This window comes from Gossypium hirsutum, chromosome A06, assembly GCF_007990345.1.
Source record: "Gossypium hirsutum isolate 1008001.06 chromosome A06, Gossypium_hirsutum_v2.1, whole genome shotgun sequence".
Classification (NCBI taxonomy): Eukaryota; Viridiplantae; Streptophyta; class Magnoliopsida; order Malvales; family Malvaceae; genus Gossypium; species Gossypium hirsutum.
The window spans coordinates 5,690,083-5,708,947 of NC_053429.1; the positions used below are offsets into that span (position 1 = coordinate 5,690,083).

The following is an 18,865-nucleotide window of genomic DNA, read 5'->3' on the forward strand; positions in this document are numbered from 1 at the left end:
ACCTTTTATACATAAATATTAGTCTCTTACAAAAGACTTTAAGACCCAGAAACAAAGCAAAACAAAGACAAAATGATGAAATCCGATCAAAGCCGACATATAAAAGACTTTAAACCCAAGAAGAAAGCAAAACAAAGACAAAATGATCAGAAACACCCAACCAAACAAAAGGATTGAAAAGAAACAACTTGTTTTTCCTTATTCCATTGCTAGAACTATTATAGCAGAACATCAATGTGCTCTTCGAGATCATCTTCCAAATCGCCCAACATGCTCCACAAGTTGTAATTTGTTAAGGGTTTAACCTATTTCAAGCGTCGGCAAACATGCATCACCAGTTAATATCAATCAATTACAGTATGAAATGATAGAAAATATATATTTATGAAAAAACAAAAGGTAGTCGTTGGATCTCAGTGGAATAGAGAGTACAAGTAATATAGAGAAGGTTAGGGTTAAAGGATTGGCTGACCCATTCTCCTCTGCAGGTTTTCGATCTCTTGACCAATTTGATAGATTTCAAGTTGAAGCTTCTAAGATAAACAAAAAGAATTTTCAGTTAAAACGTTGTTTTTTTTTTCTTTTTCCAACAAAATATTTGGATGCAAATAAATTACCTGCACCCTACTGTTGAGAGGTGTAGCAAGTAGCCAAAAAAAAGGACCCAAAAGGAAAAGGAAACAAATATATAATTAGAACTAAGAAACCGATTATTATTTATAATCAGGATTAATATTTAATTACTCTGTAAATCAAATGATAATATGTTATATTTTTTTTTATGTTTTTTAATGATGTGTCATCATTTGGTACATTGTTGAAAAAATTCTACATCATCGATTATCAAATATTAATATTCATATAAATGATAAATAGTAGATTTGGTTGGGTTGCAAGATAAACCACATCATCATATTGGTTAGTTCCCGATTTAAAAAGAGCCAAAGTTGCAGCAGTTTGATCTCTTGTTTCACCTAAATGGCACCATGCAAAACCATAGTTAAAATAATATCTATTTTAAAAAAATTTATAGGAAAGAGATGATTATTGAATTGATAGACTTATTATTAAACTAATAATCCACCACTTCTTCTTGTTCATTGTCTTTAGAATCTTTGTCCCCAAAATATTCACTATCATCACTGAAGTTGTCCTCGTTGAACCAACATAGCAAAAGAAAAAAACATTAAAGCAGAACTAAAATGGGCTTCTTTAAAAATAAAAGCATATATATATATGTATTCAGTACTATCTGCTTAAGTATGGATCTCGAAAATTATTAGGGACCAGAATAATTTCATCAGGCCTACAACCGTCAGGTTACACAACATTATATTAATGTTTTTGAAAGTATAAATACAATGTTATATGAAGAAAAAAGGATATATATATATGAGATATACCTATGGATGGGGAGTCGAGGTTGTGAAAAGAGCACATTAAGGTTAGGCCTATGCGTTTGGTTTGCGTTTGAGCGTTGTTGCTGCTCCTGAGAAGAATTCTTCTCCCTACTATTGGCTGGTAACGCACCCATGGATGAAAACAAGAGAAGAGTGAGAGGCTTAGGCTTATGTGAGTAGTGGAGTGAAGCATATTGGGAACAAATCCCTTGCTTTTATAGAAGAAATGGAACATGGGGCCTTGTTAGGTGTTTGCTATGTATGGCAAGTTTCACATTTTACCTACCCTTGTTCAAATTTTGCTTGGGTCCACTCAATTTTTTATTCTTTTTAAGTATTTGGATAACTGATAAGATTATAGTATAAACATATGTCTATTGCCTCTTTTAGTAATATCGTTTCCATTGTTTGAAATTTGAGTTATGTTCTTGGGAGTACGATGTGTTTTATTATTGCATCTAATATTTATTGGCTATATAAGTACTGGTTATATTAATTATATATAGTGCGAGTGGCTTAAGTGATGGACGTCACCTTAGATTTTCAAATAAGAAATCGATCTTCATAAAATTTTTAATTATGTTGTTCTTAATATTGCATGTGTTTAAAAAGAACAATCTTTTAATTTATTTAATTTATGGGATTCAAATATAAATTATTGTGTTCATTCATTCGTACGCAATTCTTTACGTTACACGTAGTAGTGAAGATTGATCGGACAATTGATTTGTGTTTTAGTGTTAAAATACAGACTATAGTATTCATTTATTCTTATGCAATTCTTAATATTACACGTGTTTTGCGAAGATGGATACTATAATTTATTTAATTGATGAGATTCAAATATAAATTATTATTGTCATGTATTCATATGTAGTTCTCAATATTACTCTTGTTTGTGAAGATCGATTGTATAATTGATTTGATTTTTAGAGCTCAAATACAAACTATCGTCTGCATTTATTCTTATGCAGTTCTTAATATTACATGTGTTTTGTCAATATCAATCATATAGTTTATTTAATTTATACGATTCAAATAGAAATTATTATCGTCATTCATTCATACGTAGTTCTTTAAATTACACGTGTTCGTGCAAACAAATTTCAAAATTTATATAATTTATAGGATTCAAATACAAATTAATTATTATCGTGATTTGCATAATTACGTGTAATATTCATAAAAAGTTTAATATATAATTTGGTAACTAAGTTTGACACTTTTTTAATTGTGATACCTGCGTTATTTTTTGATCCAATGTGGTACCTATATTTGACCAAAGTTATACATTTTGGTACCTAAAGGCAACAATGTTAACTTTTAGTGTTTAATTTGGGTTTTAGAGTTGACTTGATGAAAATTAATAATTTAGTTAGTAATATTATCAATTGACTTTCATCAAATAAATCGTGAAACCTAAATTAAACAACATCCATCAGACTGTATTTGACAAATTAAACGCAAAATTAAACAAATACATAAAATCAAACCTAATAATATTAGCAATTAATATTCATCAAATCAACCCTAAAATTGAAATAAACACTAAAAAGTTAACATTGTTACTTTTCAATACAAAAATATATATAACTTTTGTCCAATATAGGTATCGAATTGGACAAAAAATAACATCGGTATCACATTAAAAAAAGTGTCAAACTTAGATACTAAATGATATATTAAACCTTCATAAAATAATAATTTTTAATTGAATAAAAATAACAAGTTAATGCAAAAAATAAATAAAAAAATATGAATTAAATATCCCTTAATGAATGTCATTTTTAATCAGACCCTATAAATCAAAATCGAAAATATATTCATAAAATTGGCTAATGCTTTTTTTTTATAAAAGAAATTTCTTTTTTATAATTTTATTACACTAATTAAAATTACATAATATTAAAAAAATTTAATTGTTGTGTATGGAAGTTAAAATTGATTTTTTTTTTGTTTTTCCAATCATTTGTAACGTTATTTGGTAACATTTATTTTTAATAGTTATTTGGTAACATTTTTTTTAATTTGTAACGTTTAATTGGCTATGTATGGAAATATTATTAGTTGAGTTGTCCAAAATCACATATATAGTTATGAATCCAAAATCACATATTTGTTTATGAATATGTTTCCCCCCAAAAAAAGACATATATGGTTAAAAAATTCTGGATCATTAATTTTAGACACCTTAGTTAATACTAGTTTAAATTTTTATTATTTTGTGAAATATTAATTTTAATTTTAATTAATGGGTAAAAATTAGTTGGTATATTACTATATACTATATATTTTTTGTATTCTTGTGGGATGATGAATCAATTGTGTATATTGCTTTTGTAACTTTTTTATAATATTAGTTTTTGTTTACAACTTTTAATGATTTTTTGAAATAAATTGAAACAGAAATGTAATTACAAAATATATTTAAAAATATTTAACTAATTTAGAATAAGGTATATTAATGCTATTTTAATTTTAAAAATATTTAATAATAAAATAACAAAAAAATAATATAAGTACCACATTAAAAAAAGTGTCAAACTTGAATACTAAATGATATATTAAACCTTCACAAAATAATAATTTTTAATTGAATAAAAATAAAAAGTTAATGCAAAAAATAAATTAGAAAATATTAATTAAATATTCCTTAATGTGTCATTTTCAATCTGACCCTATGAATCAAAATAGAAAATATATTCATAAAATTACTAATAATTTATTCTTTTTGGAAAAAAATTTCTTTTATAATTTTATTACACTAATTAAAATTACATAATACTAAAAAAAACTTTTTTCTGTTGTTGTGTATCGGAGTTAAAATCGTTTTTTTTTCATTTTTCCAATCATTCTCTCATGTTTTTTTAGTAGTTATTTAGTAACATTTTTTTTAAAAAAATTTCTAACCTTTAGTTAGCTATGTTGTCCAAAATCACATATATGGTTAAAAATATATAAAAAAAAACATATATAGTTAAGAAAATCTGGGTCATTAATTTTAGACATCTCCATTAATACTGGTTCAAATTTTAAGTATCCAGTCAATGAATCAGATAATAATATGTTATTAAAAATTTTTAACTTCATTTTTTTAAAAATATATAATCATTAGATTCAGTAATAATCAAATCATTGTATCAAATATTATTTTTTATATAAAGGGTAAATAGTAGATTTAGCTGGGTGCTCAACATATTGCCTAGTTCCCCAAATAAAAAGACCCAAAATTCTAGCTGCCTAATCCTTTGTTTCCCGTAAGTGGCACCATATAAAATCATAGTTAAAATAATATCTATTTAAAAAAATTATAGGAAAGAGATGGTTATTGAACTGATAAACTTATTATTAAACAAATCATCCACCACCTCTTCTTATTTTTTGTCTTTAGAATTTTCGTCTCCAAAATATTCGTCACTCTCATATTCACTATCACCATCATCATTGATGTTCTCATCATAGAACAACCATAGAAAAAGAAAAAGAAAAAACCAAAGGAGAATTAAAAAGGGCTTCTTTAAAAATAAAAGCAAATATATATGTATATAACTTCATCAAGTCTATAGCCAAAAGGTTACATGACGTTTATATTAATGTTGTGTCATACTGTAATTGTATTGTGTATTAATAAAAGTGTTTTCTTCTCTTGTAATTGTAAGTCTCGGTTAAGCCTTAAGTTTTTAAGCACTTGGTGCACTTAGGTTAACTTTGATATATGGTTGGCTCTGATGCTTGAATGATATATGGTCGGCCCTGCCACTTGAGTATTATAGTGCACTAAGAGGTTAGAAAGTAAAAGGTTAACTGATTTCAAAGAGTATTATAATTGATTTGATTTTTAGTGTTAAAATACAAATGATAGTCTTCATTTATTTTTATGCATACAGTTCTTAATATTACACGTGTTTTGCGAAAATGGATATTATAATTTATTTAATTCACAAGATTCAAATATAAATTATTATCGTCATGTATTCATATGTAGTAATCAATATTACTCAGGTTTGTGAATATCGATCATATAATTGATTTGGTTTTTAGAGTTCAAATACAAACCATCGTCTTCATTTATTCTTATGCAGTTCTCAATATTACACGTGTTTTGTCAATATCAATCATATAGTTTATTTAATTTATAGGATTAAAATAGAAATTATGGTCGTCGCTCATTCATATGTAGTTCTTTAAATTCCACGTGTTCGTGCAAAGAAATTTCAAAATTTATATAATTTATAAGGTTCATATACAAATTAATTATTATTGTGGTTTGCAGAATTACGTGTAAAATTTATAAAAAGTTTAGTATATAATTTGGTACCTAAGTTTGACACTACTTTTTTTTAAAAAAAAATAATTTGGAACTTGTGTTATTTTTTAATTCAATATGGTACCTATATTTGACCAAAGTCATATGTTTTGGTACCTGAAGGTAACAGTGTTAACTTTCAGTGTTTAATTCGGGTTTTAGAGTTGATTTGATGAAAATTAATAATTTAGTTAATAATAGTGTCAATTGACTTTCATCAAATAAATCGTGAGTGTCGTAACCATTTTTTTGAAAAAAACGGGAATCGACTTGGATTTTGAAAATGAACACAAAAAACGGGAGTCGCCACCGATCCTTTTTGACTATGTGTGATCGGGTCACCTCGTTAAAGTGGTTGTTTTCAATAAATAACTTGATTTATTTAAACAACAATTTTGGTCTACGAAAATCAGAAAATGAGTTCGGGAGTTGGTTACGCACGAGGAAGGATTAGCACCCTCGATACGCCCAAAAATTGGTACCTAGTTGATCAATTAGTGTTTTAGTGTCGAAGATTGAAAACTTGAAAGATATTGAAATACGATCCCTCTTTATATAAAAAATGCTCAAATGTTAAAGACTTTCTCGTCTCAAAATATAACATGTCACATCCAGTAAGTTAGGGCATGACATCTTGAATTCTCGAGAGCGAGCTTGCCTTTTATATAAAGTTATATATAACATGACATCTTCAATTTAATCCTTTAAAAATTATAAATATATAGACTATAAACAATTAAAATTTCCTTCGGCCCCCCCCAAAATTTTTTTCTGGCTTCGCCCCTGGATAATAATATAAGTAATAATAGTATGAAACGACAATAACACGTGGCGTTTAAACATGATAATAATGATATAAATATGAAATAGTATGGAATATATATATATGTACAACATATAATAGAAGAAAAATATATATATATATATGATGTTTATTGAAGACAGTAATAATAATAAAATATAGCTAATGATAGTGGTATATGAATATATACATGTATGTATTAAAATATTTACTTAATAAAAGAAGTATATACGTAGTATTAAAATATATATATGTACAAAACGTATATGAAAAGATATAATATTAAAACGTGTATACTTGACATATATGAAAATATACGCATATCATAATTATTAAAAAAAATATACACAACATATATGGTATTAAAAATAGTTATTAAAACATAATACATACATATAAGTGTTGTAAAAAATGCTAATGCTAATAATAGTAATAATAAAATGCTAATAAGTAATAAATGTAATATAATACTAGAAATACAAATAGATAAGAAACATAATAGGTGAATAATAAGAAAAATGGAAATAATAATAATCATAATACAATGGTAATGGTAATTACAAAGATTATGATATTAAAATTAATAGTAATAATGTTAATGATAATATTAGTAATAAAACAAAACAAACATAACAATAAAAGTAATAAATAATATCTATTATAACAATATAAAACTAATGATATAATAAGGTAATAATAATAGGCAAATCAATATAAAAAAGAAAATATAATTATAGTAATAATAGTTGCATTAACAATAATAATAGTAAGAATAATAACGATAATATAACAATAATAGTAATAAAAATAATAACAGTAATAGAAATAATAAAATAAAAATAAAAAAGGTAACGAAAATAATACTGACACTGACAATAATACTAATAATAACAATATATTAATAATACTGATATATTCATAATAATAATAATAATAGTATAAATAACAATCATATAAGTAGTAATAATAGGGATAATAATAATAATAGTAATAATTTCAATAATAATAAAAAAGGCAAAAATGAGCAAAAGGGATCAAATCGAGCTTGAAACAAAATTTCTAGGGCAAATCCAGAGTAAATAATGGAGAAAAGGACTAAACTGCATGCGAAAATAATCAAGGAGGGGCTAAAATGAGAAATAACCCCTCCCTTCAAAACGCGCAGCATGAGGGAGGACCAAAATGAAAACCAAAATAAATTACGGGGTAAAATTAAAAATAAGAGAAATTTAATTTCAGAACAATAAAAAAGCAGAGGGGCTAAAAATGCAATTAGCCCCTCTGTTGAAAACGAGCGGACCCTAAGCGGGTCGGGTCGCCTGCGCGGGTCGATGGCCAAACGGCACCGTTTTGAGGTCTCCAAACCCCCCCTAAAACTACGTCGTTTTACTCCTCTATATATACTAAATTTTTTTTAAAAACTTCATTCTTCCTTTCTGTTTAGAAAAAAAAATGTTTTCTTTCTTACTTTTTCTCTGTGCAGGCCCAGAAACCGGCGAGGAGCCGGCCGTCCGCCGCCGCATCGTCTGCCGAGCCGGCCACCACACGCGGTGGCTGAAAATCGCCCGAGGGTAAAATTTTTTTTCTCTTTTTTTTTTTTTATTTTATACTTGTTTAATATATGTATGTTATTTTTACTTATATTATATGTTTGTGTATATAAAGAAACTCGAAAAAAAGGGAAAAATAAAAGGAAATCACCTTAGGTACGGGTTTGATTTCTGAGGGCTTTGGGTTTATTTTGATGTCGCTTCTCTTGTTCTTTGCTGACTAATATTGTGTTTTTTTGTTTATAATCTAAGATTGCTTTTTCATTCACAAGTGCCGATCGTTACAAATGGTAATGGATTCGGCCTTTTATAGGCGTTTTTTTTACAACTTGCTCTGTCTCTTCTTCTTTTATTGCTGCAGGTAAACGGTGGTGGAGCAGAGGCCACTTGCAGGCGTCGGTGATGGATGGGGTGGGGAGCATGTGCTGACGGCTAGGGTTTTAGGTTTTCCTTTATTTTTCTTTAATGTATTGGGCTAGGTTATTTGGGTTTTGGGTAGGTTTAAGTTGGTTTGGGTTGTGGCTTAGTGGGTTTAGGGGTTTTGGGCCCAAAATTGGGCTTGTACAGCTGCCCCTCTTTGCTTGTTGTCGTGTAACGAGAACAGAGCAAAGACTTAAGAAAGACCAATTTTGCCTGACCTTACTGTGTCTGGACTTGTTTAGCGCTCCTTTTCTCCAGGTAGCTTTATTCCAATCTTGTTGCTTCGCTTCGCTTCACTGCTCTACTGCAACTTCCAGAAGGTAAGGTTTGTTTTAATCTGTTCCACTGCAACTCCATAGAGATAAGACACGTGACTTCAATCAATTCCACTGAAACTTCAAGGAGATCTGCTGTAGCTTTTACCTGCTCCAACGCCATTTCAGGGAGAAGATATTTGATTTTCAACCTGTTACCCTACTGCTTAGGGGGTTAAGGCTTGTCATCATTGATCTGTTTCCCTACTGCTTAGGGGTTTAGATCTGTAAACTCAACCTGTTACCCTACTGCTTAGGGGATTAAGGTTTGAAAATTTGGGTTGTTACCCTATTGCTTAGGGCAATAATATCTATAAACTTCAGCTTGTTACCCTACTGTTTAGGGGGTTAAAGCTTGGTGGTTTGAATCTGCTTCACTGTATTCGATGAGGCAAAATTCGATGTATTTGATCTGCTCCACTGCAACTTCAGGTAGGCAAGATCTGTGATTTTCAGCCTATTACCCTACTGCTTAGGGGGTTAAGGCCCATCTCCTTTGATCTGTTTCCCTACTGCTTAGGGTGATAAGATCTGCAAATTTGACTTGTTACCCTACTGCTTAGGGGGTTAAAGCCCTTTGAATTCAACCTGTTACCCTATTGCTTAGGGGTTTAAGGTCTGTAAATTTAGTCTGCTCCACTGCGACTTCAAGGAGATGAGACTTGTAACTTCGATCTGCTTCGCTGAGACTTCAGGAAGACAGGATTCCCTGGATTTGATCTGCTCCACTGCAACTTCAGGGAGACGAAATCTGTAATTTTCAGCCTATTACCCTACTGCTTAGGGGGTTAAGGTCTGTAAATTTAACCTGTTACCCTACTGCTTAGGGGTTTAAGGCTTGGTGAATTCACTGATTCTAGGGACATGACCTGTAGAATCAATTCTATGTATTTATGCTTATGCCAAAGAATTAGGATGCTATGATCAAAGTGAATCAAATGCTCCTAATTAGATGCATTATGACTGATCTATGAATGTATGAGTGCAACGTGTGGTGAGCGTGAGTCCCTTTTAATGTTTAAGTTGCTATTGCTTTTTGTTTATCAAGGTTCTTTCTCTGAAAAGGTACTCTGTCTTCTTGTTCAGCTCAAATTTTGAACAGAAAACCCGAAGAGGTGGTCCCAATTTATATTCTTTCTTCTCAGATGCTTCCAATCTTTGAGTTTGGTTAGTTCTAAATAATAGTCTTGTTTCAGGTTCCTGTACTATTTAGAAACTTCCAGAGTAATGTGCAGAACTCTTTTTGCAAAAATGGTTTTAGTCCATTAATCATCATTTCAATGCAAAATGCTTGAAAAAGATCATAACAATGACAAAACTGAAATTTATCAGAAACGACATTTGAAGGGCTATACTAATCACAGTCAACCAACATTGCTGGAATACAAAATGAATAGAAGGGAATAGGTGCCCCAAATATCGCAGCGTGAGTTTCTCTTTACTGACTTCTTGAGGATTCCCTTCTTGCCCAATATGTGTTTAGGGGATCTAGAGTACTCTTGCAGATGCCCCAAGATGTAACATCTCTCCTCCTTGTTAATTTAGGTATCATAAGACCATCGCATGCCCTACCTTTGATCAAAATTTGAATCGCCTTTTACGGGTTTTCAATTCAAAATCCCTTTGGTCTCAAGGTGCTCTTTGCGAGTTTTCACCCTGGCCCATTTTTTTTAGGTGAAGTATTTCTTAACTGAATCCGAATTCACGGGATTGGATAAGGTCTTGCCATCCATTTCAGCCAATATCAATGCTCCGCCAGAAAAGGCTTTCTTCACCACATAAAGCCCTTCCCAATTCGGCATCCATTTTCCTCTGAAGTCTTTTTGTATGGACAGGATCTTTTTCAGTACTAGGTCTCCCTCGTGGAACTCTCTGGGACGAACCTTTTTGTTGTAAGCTCGCATCATTCGCTTTTGGTACATCTGACCATGGCGAATAGCCCGTAGCCTCTTTCCTTCAATCAAATTCAACTGATCGTATCGGGACTGGATCCATTCTGCTTCATCCAACTTTACTTCTGACAAAAATCTGAGGGAAGGAATCTCAACCTCGATAGGTAAAACTGCCTCCATTCCATAGACTAATGAGAAAGGCGTTGCCCCAGTAGAAGTTCTGGTAGACGTTTGATAAGCATAGAGGGTGAATAGTAGCTTCTCATTCCAATCTTTATAAGTTTCTATCATCTTTCCTACAATCTTCTTGATATTCTTATTGGCTGCTTCGACTGCACCGTTCATCTTCGGGCGATACGGTGACGAGTTGTGGTGTCTGATCTTGAACTGACTGCAGACATCCGCTATCATGTTATTGTTCAAATTCAATGCGTTGTCAGATATGATCCTTTCCGATATTCCATATCGACAGATGATTTCCTTTTTTAGGAACTTGCTAACTGCTGATTTAGTGACATTGGCATATGAAGTGGCTTCCACCCATTTGGTGAAATAATCGATGACCACAAAGATGAAACGATGCCCATTTGAAGCTTTTGGCGAAATTGGCCCAATCACATCCATGCCCCACATCGAGAAAGGCCATGGCGAAGTCATGGCATGCAGAGGTGAGGGAGGTACATTAATCTTGTCTCCATAGATTTGGCACTTATGACATCTTTTGGCGTAGTTAATACAGTCTCCTTCCATGGTGGACCAATAATAACCGAACCTCATAATTTGCCTGGCCATTGTAAAACCATTAGCGTGTGTCCCACAAACGCCCTCATGGACTTCTTCCAAGATTTTCTTAGCCTCAATGGCGTCTACACATCTTAATAGTACCTGATCCTTCCTTCTTTTGTACAAGATCTCCCCATCTAAGACATAGTCACTGGCCAGTCTTCTCAACGTTCTCTTGTCGTTCTCAGTAGCTTGGTGGGGGTACTCACGATTCTTCACATATCGTAGGATATCATGGTACCAAGGGTGATCATCATTTTCCTCTTCTTCTTCAAGGTTGTAACAATGAGCCGGGGCCTCGTAAATGCTCATTTGGATTGGTTTCACATCCTCTAGTTGGTTCACCTTAATCATAGAACCTAAAGTTGCTAGGGCGTCAGCCATCTGATTTTCTTCTCGTGGGAGGTAGTAGAAGATAATACCATCAAACTCTTTAATTAACTCAAGGATCAACTTTCAGTAATTGATCAATTTGGGGTCTCCTGTCTCCCATTCACCTTTGAGTTGATAAATCACTAGGGCAGAATCTCCATATACCTCTAACACCTTGATTTTACGTTCTATGGACGCACGTATTCCCATGATGCATGCTTCGTATTCTGTAATATTGTTCGTGCAGTCAAAATCCAATTTACTAGTGAATGGATAATGATCTCCGTTTGGGGACACCAGAACTGCCCCGATTCCGTTACCCACGCATTTGATGCTCCGTCGAAGTTTAGCTTCCAAGGGTGACTTTCTTGAGGGTTTTCTTCCGCGGTTGCTATGCACATTAGATCTTCATTTGGGAAATCAAATTTTAGAGGCTCGTAGTCCTCTAGGGCTCTGCTGGCTAGGAAATCTGCTATCGCACTTCCTTTTACGGCCCTCTGGTTCACATAGACTATATCGAATTCAGAAAGTAGAATTTGCCATCCGGCCATTCTCCCGTTCAAGGCAGTCGACTCCATCAAGTATTTCAGAGGGTCCATTTTAGAGATTAGCCAAGTTGTGTGATACAACATGTATTGTCTCAGTCTTCGGGTTGTCCAGATCAAGGCACAACACAACTTTTCAATGAACGAGTATCTTGTCTCACACTCAATAAACTTTTTACTGAGGTAATATATTACTCTTTCTTTCCTTCCCGATTCATCGTGTTGGCCAAGCACGCATCTCATAGAATTTTCAAATACCGTCAAATACAGTATCAGTGGCTTATCTGGATTAGGTGGTGTCAACACTGGAGCATTAGACAAATATTGCTTAACTTTGTCGAAAGTCTTCTGGCATTCTTCGTCCCAGCCACCAGGGTTGTGTTTCTTAAGGAGACGGAATATGGGGTCACATTTCTCAGTTAGTTGTGAAATAAACCGAGCGATGTAATTTAGTCTTCCTAGGAATCCTCGAACTTCCTTCTGAGTACGTGGTGACGGTAACTCTTGTATGGCTTTGACTTTATCTGGGTCAATCTCAATCCCTTTTCCACTGACCACAAATCCTAGCAGTTTACCTGACCTGGCTCCGAAAGTACATTTTGCGGGATTGAGTTTCAACTGGAATTTTCTCAACTTCAAAAATAATTTCCTCAAGACTTGCACATGCTCTTCTTCAGTCCGAGATTTGGAGATCATGTCGTCGACATAGACTTCAATTTCTTTATGCATCATATCATGAAATAGGGTTACCATGGCTCTCTGATATGTTGCTCCCGCATTTTTCAATCCGAACGGCATTACTTTATAGTAAAAGGTTCCCCACATGGTCACAAATGTGGTTTTATTCATGTCTTCAGGATGCATCTTGATCTGATTGTACCCCGAGAAACCATCCATGAAGGAGAAGAGTGAGTAACCTGCCGTGTTGTCCACTAAGGTGTCGATATGAGGCAACGGGAAATTATCTTTCGGGCTGGCCTTGTTTAAGTCTCTGTAGTCTACACACATCCATACCTTTCCATCTTTTTTAGGGACGGGGACTATGTTGGCTACCCATTCCGAGTACTTAACTACTTGTAAGAAACCAGCATCAAATTGCTTCTTGACCTCCTCTTTTATTTTCAACAGAACATCGGGGCGCATCCTTCGAAGCTTTTGCTGAACTGGCTTACATTCTTCTTTGATGGGGAGCCTATGTACCACAATGTCAGTACTTAGCCCAGGCATATCCTGATATGACCATGGAAAGACATCCTTGAACTCTTGGAGTAACTCAATAAGGTCCCGTTTTGTCTCTGTGGTGATGCAAGCTCCGATCTTCACTTCTCTCCTTTCTAGTTCATCTCTCAAGTTCACGACTTCTACGGTCTCTTTGTGGGGTAGAATCTGTTTCTCCTCGTGTTCTACCATCCTTAACAAATCAGGGGATAAGTTACAGTCTCTGTCATCCTCAAAGTCTTGGGATCCCTGCAGACACATATCTCGCTCAAAAGGAGATTCTGAATTAGTAGCAACGTCACTCGCATCATTGATATCTGGAGACCTGTTGTAGGTGTGAAGGAATATGCAAAGAACAAAAGAATCTAAGAACAATTATATGAGTGGTATGATCATGAATGAAAGAATAAAAGAATATTTGCACGGAATAAGTCAAAAGGATGCATTTCATTGAAATAACAATTTCGAACATAAGCCTATTTCACAAAATGACACTTGTTACTCCTAGGCCTAGAGCAATAAGTGTGTTTTGGACATTACTCTGAGTTAGTTCTAAAGACTGCAGGAATCTCTTCCGCAGTCCAATTATTCAGAATACTTCCCGGCTCATAGTGGCGAATGCCTGACAAATTCTCTACCCCCGTCCCTTCTTCATATGTGGCGTTGATGTCCAAACTCTCCATCATTCCTTCCAAGATTTCCTTTCCCGACGTCTTCTGCTCGGAGTGAATGACCTCTCCAGACACAAAAGTCTTCGATATATGGGGGAAGATCATTGGTTCCCATTCGATTTCTCCCCCGCTTAATCGCGCTCTCCTTTTTTCTTGCCTCTTCTCAAGTTCCTTCTTTCTTTGTTTCATGTCCGGCTTAAACCCTAACCCAAAATGGTCTTGTTTGTCCTTCATCATTGGTACATTAATCCTTCCCTGGAGGTATCTCCCGAGTCCTCTTCCGGGTAGAGCCCCTTTTCCAATAGTTAGCCGTAGTCCCATTCTTGTAGTCTCAGATAACCTGGGCATTGGAATTTTATTTCCTTCGGTGATGAACGTCGCGTTCACAAACTCCAAAGATCGAAAAGAGCACTCGATTGCCTCATCATTTACCTCAAGATATGGGGCATCACTGGTTATTTTCGCGATGATATCTTCTTCAGCATTGATCATTACTAACCGACCTTTAGTCACTAATTTCAACTTTTGGTGCAGCGATGAAGGGACTGCCCCCGCCGAGTGTATCCATGGCCTCCCCAATAGGTAATTATACGAAGGCTTAATGTCCATGACCAAGAAATCTACCTCGTATGTGCTCGGCCCGATTAAGAGGGGTACTTCAATTCTCCCCATTACCCTCCTTTCCGTGCCATCAAATACTCTCACTACACTTTGGCATGTCTTCATATGGGAACTATCTACTGGCAACCTACTCAGCGTAGATAGGGGTAGGACATTCAGTGCAGACCCATTGTCAATCAATACCCCCGGTAACGTGTACCCTTTACAGCGAGTCGTGATGTGCAAAGCTTTAGTTGATCCTCGGCCCCCTGGCGGTACCTCATCGTCATTGAAGAATATGAAGTTGTCGGCACTTATATTGTTGACTAAGCGGTCTAGTTTGTTTACAGAGATATCGTTAGCAACATAAGTTTCATTCAGCGCCTTCATCAATGCGCTGCGATGAGTTTCGGAACTTAAAAGTAAGGCTAGTACCGAAATACGCGTTGGCTGTTTGTGCAACTGTTCTACGATACTTTATTCACTGTGCTTTTAAGAATTCATTGGCTTCTTTTTCAGTCACTGATTCATTAACAGTTGGTTCAGGCCCCGCCAGCTTCTCTTTCTTTTGCTCAATTGCTAATGATTTTTCTTTAACTTGCTCGACTTTTGTATTTGGGGTATAACGCCTTCCGCTACGCGTATAAAAACCTTCATCTTGAACTTCCTCTGATGCATTAATCGGGGTTTCCTTTCCCGGGAATGTCACATTGCAGCTATAGTTCCACGATACCCTTTTGCTATCTTCATAAGGAAAAGCAACGGGCTTTTGGATTACGACCTTTGGCGCAACTCGTGCCCCGACTTCATTCATTCTCGGGCGTGATATGATAACCACTGGGTGGTTGACTTTGTAATTATCCTTCGTTGACCCCTCTTCGGAGGCACACACATCTGCTTCTTCCCGGTTCCCGACATATTCGAAGAATTCCAACTCCTTATTATCCATCAAATCTTGTACTAAAGCCCTGAATTAGCTGCATTTTTGAATCTCATGATCCTCTTGATCGTGAAACTCACAATAATTCTTCACTTCTCGAGGCCTGACCCCCGAATTCTGTGCCATCAAACCTCTTTCCACCATTTTCTTCCATACTTCTTTCAACGGGGTATTCACTTCTGCAACATTCATCTTAATTTCTTTCCCTGAACTCTGGATTATCACATTTATTCCCTTATCCCCATGGTTAGGTAATGGATTCTCTGCACTGGTTGTATCATCAAATTTCACAACCTCCATGTTGATGAGTCTCTCAACCAATTTCTTGAAAGTGGTACAGTTTTCTATCGAGTGTCTTGTGGCTCCTGCATGGTATTCGCATTGGGCATTTGCGTCATACCATTTTGGGTATGGAGGTTGCATTGGCTTTAGATAGAAGGGAGACACGACATGTGCATCAAATAAACTCTGGTATAACTCTTTGTACGTTATTGGAATGGGCGTAAATTGAAGTTTCTCCCTGTTTTGTTTTGTGTTGGGCTCTTGTCGGGGTGGGCCCTGTTGTCCAGTAGTTGTCGACCTTGGTTGGCTTACGGTGATCGACTTCGAATATGAGCTTACATTATTCACCTCGTGCTCTTTCTTTCTAGGCGCTGTCCTCTTAGCATTTTCCCCAGCCTCTATTTTTCCACATCTTATGGCATTTTCTATCATTTCTCCAGACATTACTATGTCAGAAAAACTCTTGGTTGCGCTACCCAGCATGTGGTTAATAAAAGGTGCCTTCAGGGTATTGATGAAGAGCATAGTGGTTTCCTTTTCCAACAGAGGGGGTTGGACCTGTGTGGCCACTTCTCTCCATCGCTGGGCGTATTGCCTAAAATTCTCATTATGCTTCTTCTCCATATTCTGTAAAGTGATTCTATCAGGGGCTATGTCTGCCACATGACCGTACTACTTCATGAAGGCTTGTGCTAAATCTTTCCATGAACTAATCTGGGCGCGACTCAGCTGGTTGTACCATCTAGAAGCAGCCCCAACCAGACTTTCTTGGAAGCAGTGAATTAATAGCCGGTCATTGTTGACATGGCCTGCCATTCGTCTACAGAACATAGTGATGTGAGCTTCGGGACAGCTAGTCCCGTTGTATTTCTCAAATTCCGGAGTTTTGAACTTGGGCGGGAGTACCAGGTCTGGAACCAAACTTAATTCCTTAGCGTCGATTCCACCACGATAGTCGGTGCTTTCCATTTCTTTAAATTTTTCTTCCAACCATCTACACCTTTCTTCAAGCTCTCTCGGGAGTTCTACCCTTGTCTTTTCTGCTTTTATTACTTCATCGAGATTGAGGACCACAGGGTTGGTTGGATTGTCCCCTGGATTAGAGTCTGAGCCGACCTGATAATTCATCGGTGCTGAAGCACCGGCCTGAAATGGTTGGGGCCTAATTGTGACCGATGGCCTTCTTGGGTACATGTCAGGTTGTGCCTAAACGTCTGTTGGGGCAAAACCCGGAGGGTAGGTAGGATCTTTATTATCTTCTTCCGCATTGATCAAAGGGCTTTTCCCTTTTTCTAATCCGCCAGCCAATAGACGAGTTAATTGGTCCATCATGCTTTTCTGGGATTCCAACATATGGTCCCTCATATCTTGCTGGATTTTGGCAAGCTGTTCTTGCATATGTGTTTGTAATTGATCCTGCATCTCTTTTTGCATTTTTTCCAATCTCTCTAACCTTCGGTCCATTGCTCTTGTTTTTCCCCTTGTACCGTAACGATGTTCCAGGGTAACTGCCATGATTTTTAGGGTTCCTTGTGAGTTTTAGTGCGTATGATGCAATGCTGATGCATGAATGCAATGAATGCGATGAATGCAAAAAGGCGTTGATTCCAATTCGATTTCATTAGAGTAACTTTTCTAGAAAACAAGTTTCTTTACATAAAATAGATTACATATAAGGCTTGGCCCTGATGCTTAAGGCCTTGACCTGCCTAAGAAGCCAAGCTAGCTTTTGTCCTCGGTCCGATTCTGACTCGTATTTTAAACTCAGCACATCGGCTTGTACTGTAAATGTTTGCAAGTGATCAGCCACTTCTCGCACTTGAGTCAAAGCTTCGCCCATGACGTAATCCCTGCTCCTGACTTGGTCTTGAGATTGATGAAGTTGCTCCTTCCATCGCTCGTTATTTACCACGAGGAGTTCTATCTGAAGTTCACGATTTTGCAGCGCTGTTTTGAGTTCTTCTATATTCTCTTTTAATTCTTCGATTCTGTTCTGACTAGCTTTCAACTCGATTGCAGAGTTACGCGAGCGATACTGATACAATGACCTCTCTAACTCTGATACTCGGATCTTTAACCCTTCTTTCTCATTCTGTCTTTCTACCAAACTTCTTTTCAGAGCACCTTCTCGAGTTTGAGCATCGCGAAATTTTTTCTCCCATTGGTTAGCTTTGCTTTGTTCTTCTTTAACTTCATGTCACCATTGTTCGGATGTTTTTCCTAACCCAGCGGTTCTCATTCATCTGCACAGCTTCTTATAGTCCATTTTCAAACTGTCTAAGTCTTCTTCAGCCTTGTTTTTCCCTTTTCTGAGTTTTTCAGCTTCTAGTTTCTGGACATCGACATCTAACCCTAATAGCATCTTTTCTTCTTCCAACTGCTCGATCCTTTTTTCTAGCTCCAGACTCTTTCTCTCGAAATCTTGCCTGATGATTTCTAGCTCAGATGGGACTACTTTCAAGTGCTCTTCTATCGACTGAGGATTCCCTTGATCTGATGTAGGGATGTTGTCGTTAATCCTCTGATTCCACCATCGGTCGTACTCAGGAGTAGTCATGGGATTGGTAGCAAACTTCTTCATTCTACGAGTCTGGTTCCAGGCATTTGATATCTCGCGAACTTTCTTTTTGTAATTATTCCCTGTGAACACGAACTCGTACTGGGCTAACCCGTATATTGGTGGTGTAAACTGTCTGGATCTGTATTGTCATAATGTAAGTAGAGGAGCATACCCGACGGCCCCTCATACTCCTAACAAGGGAACCCAATC

At 35.6% G+C, this 18,865-nt stretch overlaps 1 protein-coding gene across 1 annotated transcript; it reads right to left on the minus strand.

Moving 5' to 3' along the window:
- Positions 1–17,301: 17,301 nt before the first annotated feature.
- Positions 17,302–18,652, minus strand: LOC121230699 (myosin heavy chain, clone 203-like). The gene is made up of 3 exons (XM_041115920.1): positions 18,502–18,652; positions 17,801–18,285; positions 17,302–17,433 (listed from the first exon to the last, which is right to left on the minus strand). Exons 1-3 carry the CDS (start codon positions 18,650–18,652, stop codon positions 17,302–17,304), a joined length of 768 nt encoding a protein of 255 aa, XP_040971854.1.
- Positions 18,653–18,865: the final 213 nt, after the last annotated feature.

What these genes read in the sequence shown, in the direction of transcription:
- LOC121230699 (XM_041115920.1), bottom strand. Translation starts at nt 18,652, where the DNA reads ATGACTACTCCTGAGTACGACCGATGGTGGAATCAGAGGATTAACGAC. An exon ending in GCAAGATTTCGAGAGAAAGA is followed by an intron (nt 18,286 to 18,501) that starts GTCTGGAGCTAG and finishes GGTGACATGAAG; the next exon opens with TTAAAGAAGAACAAAGCAAA. An exon ending in TAGCTTGGCTTCTTAGGCAG is followed by an intron (nt 17,434 to 17,800) that starts GTCAAGGCCTTA and finishes TTGGAATCCCAG; the next exon opens with AAAAGCATGATGGACCAATT.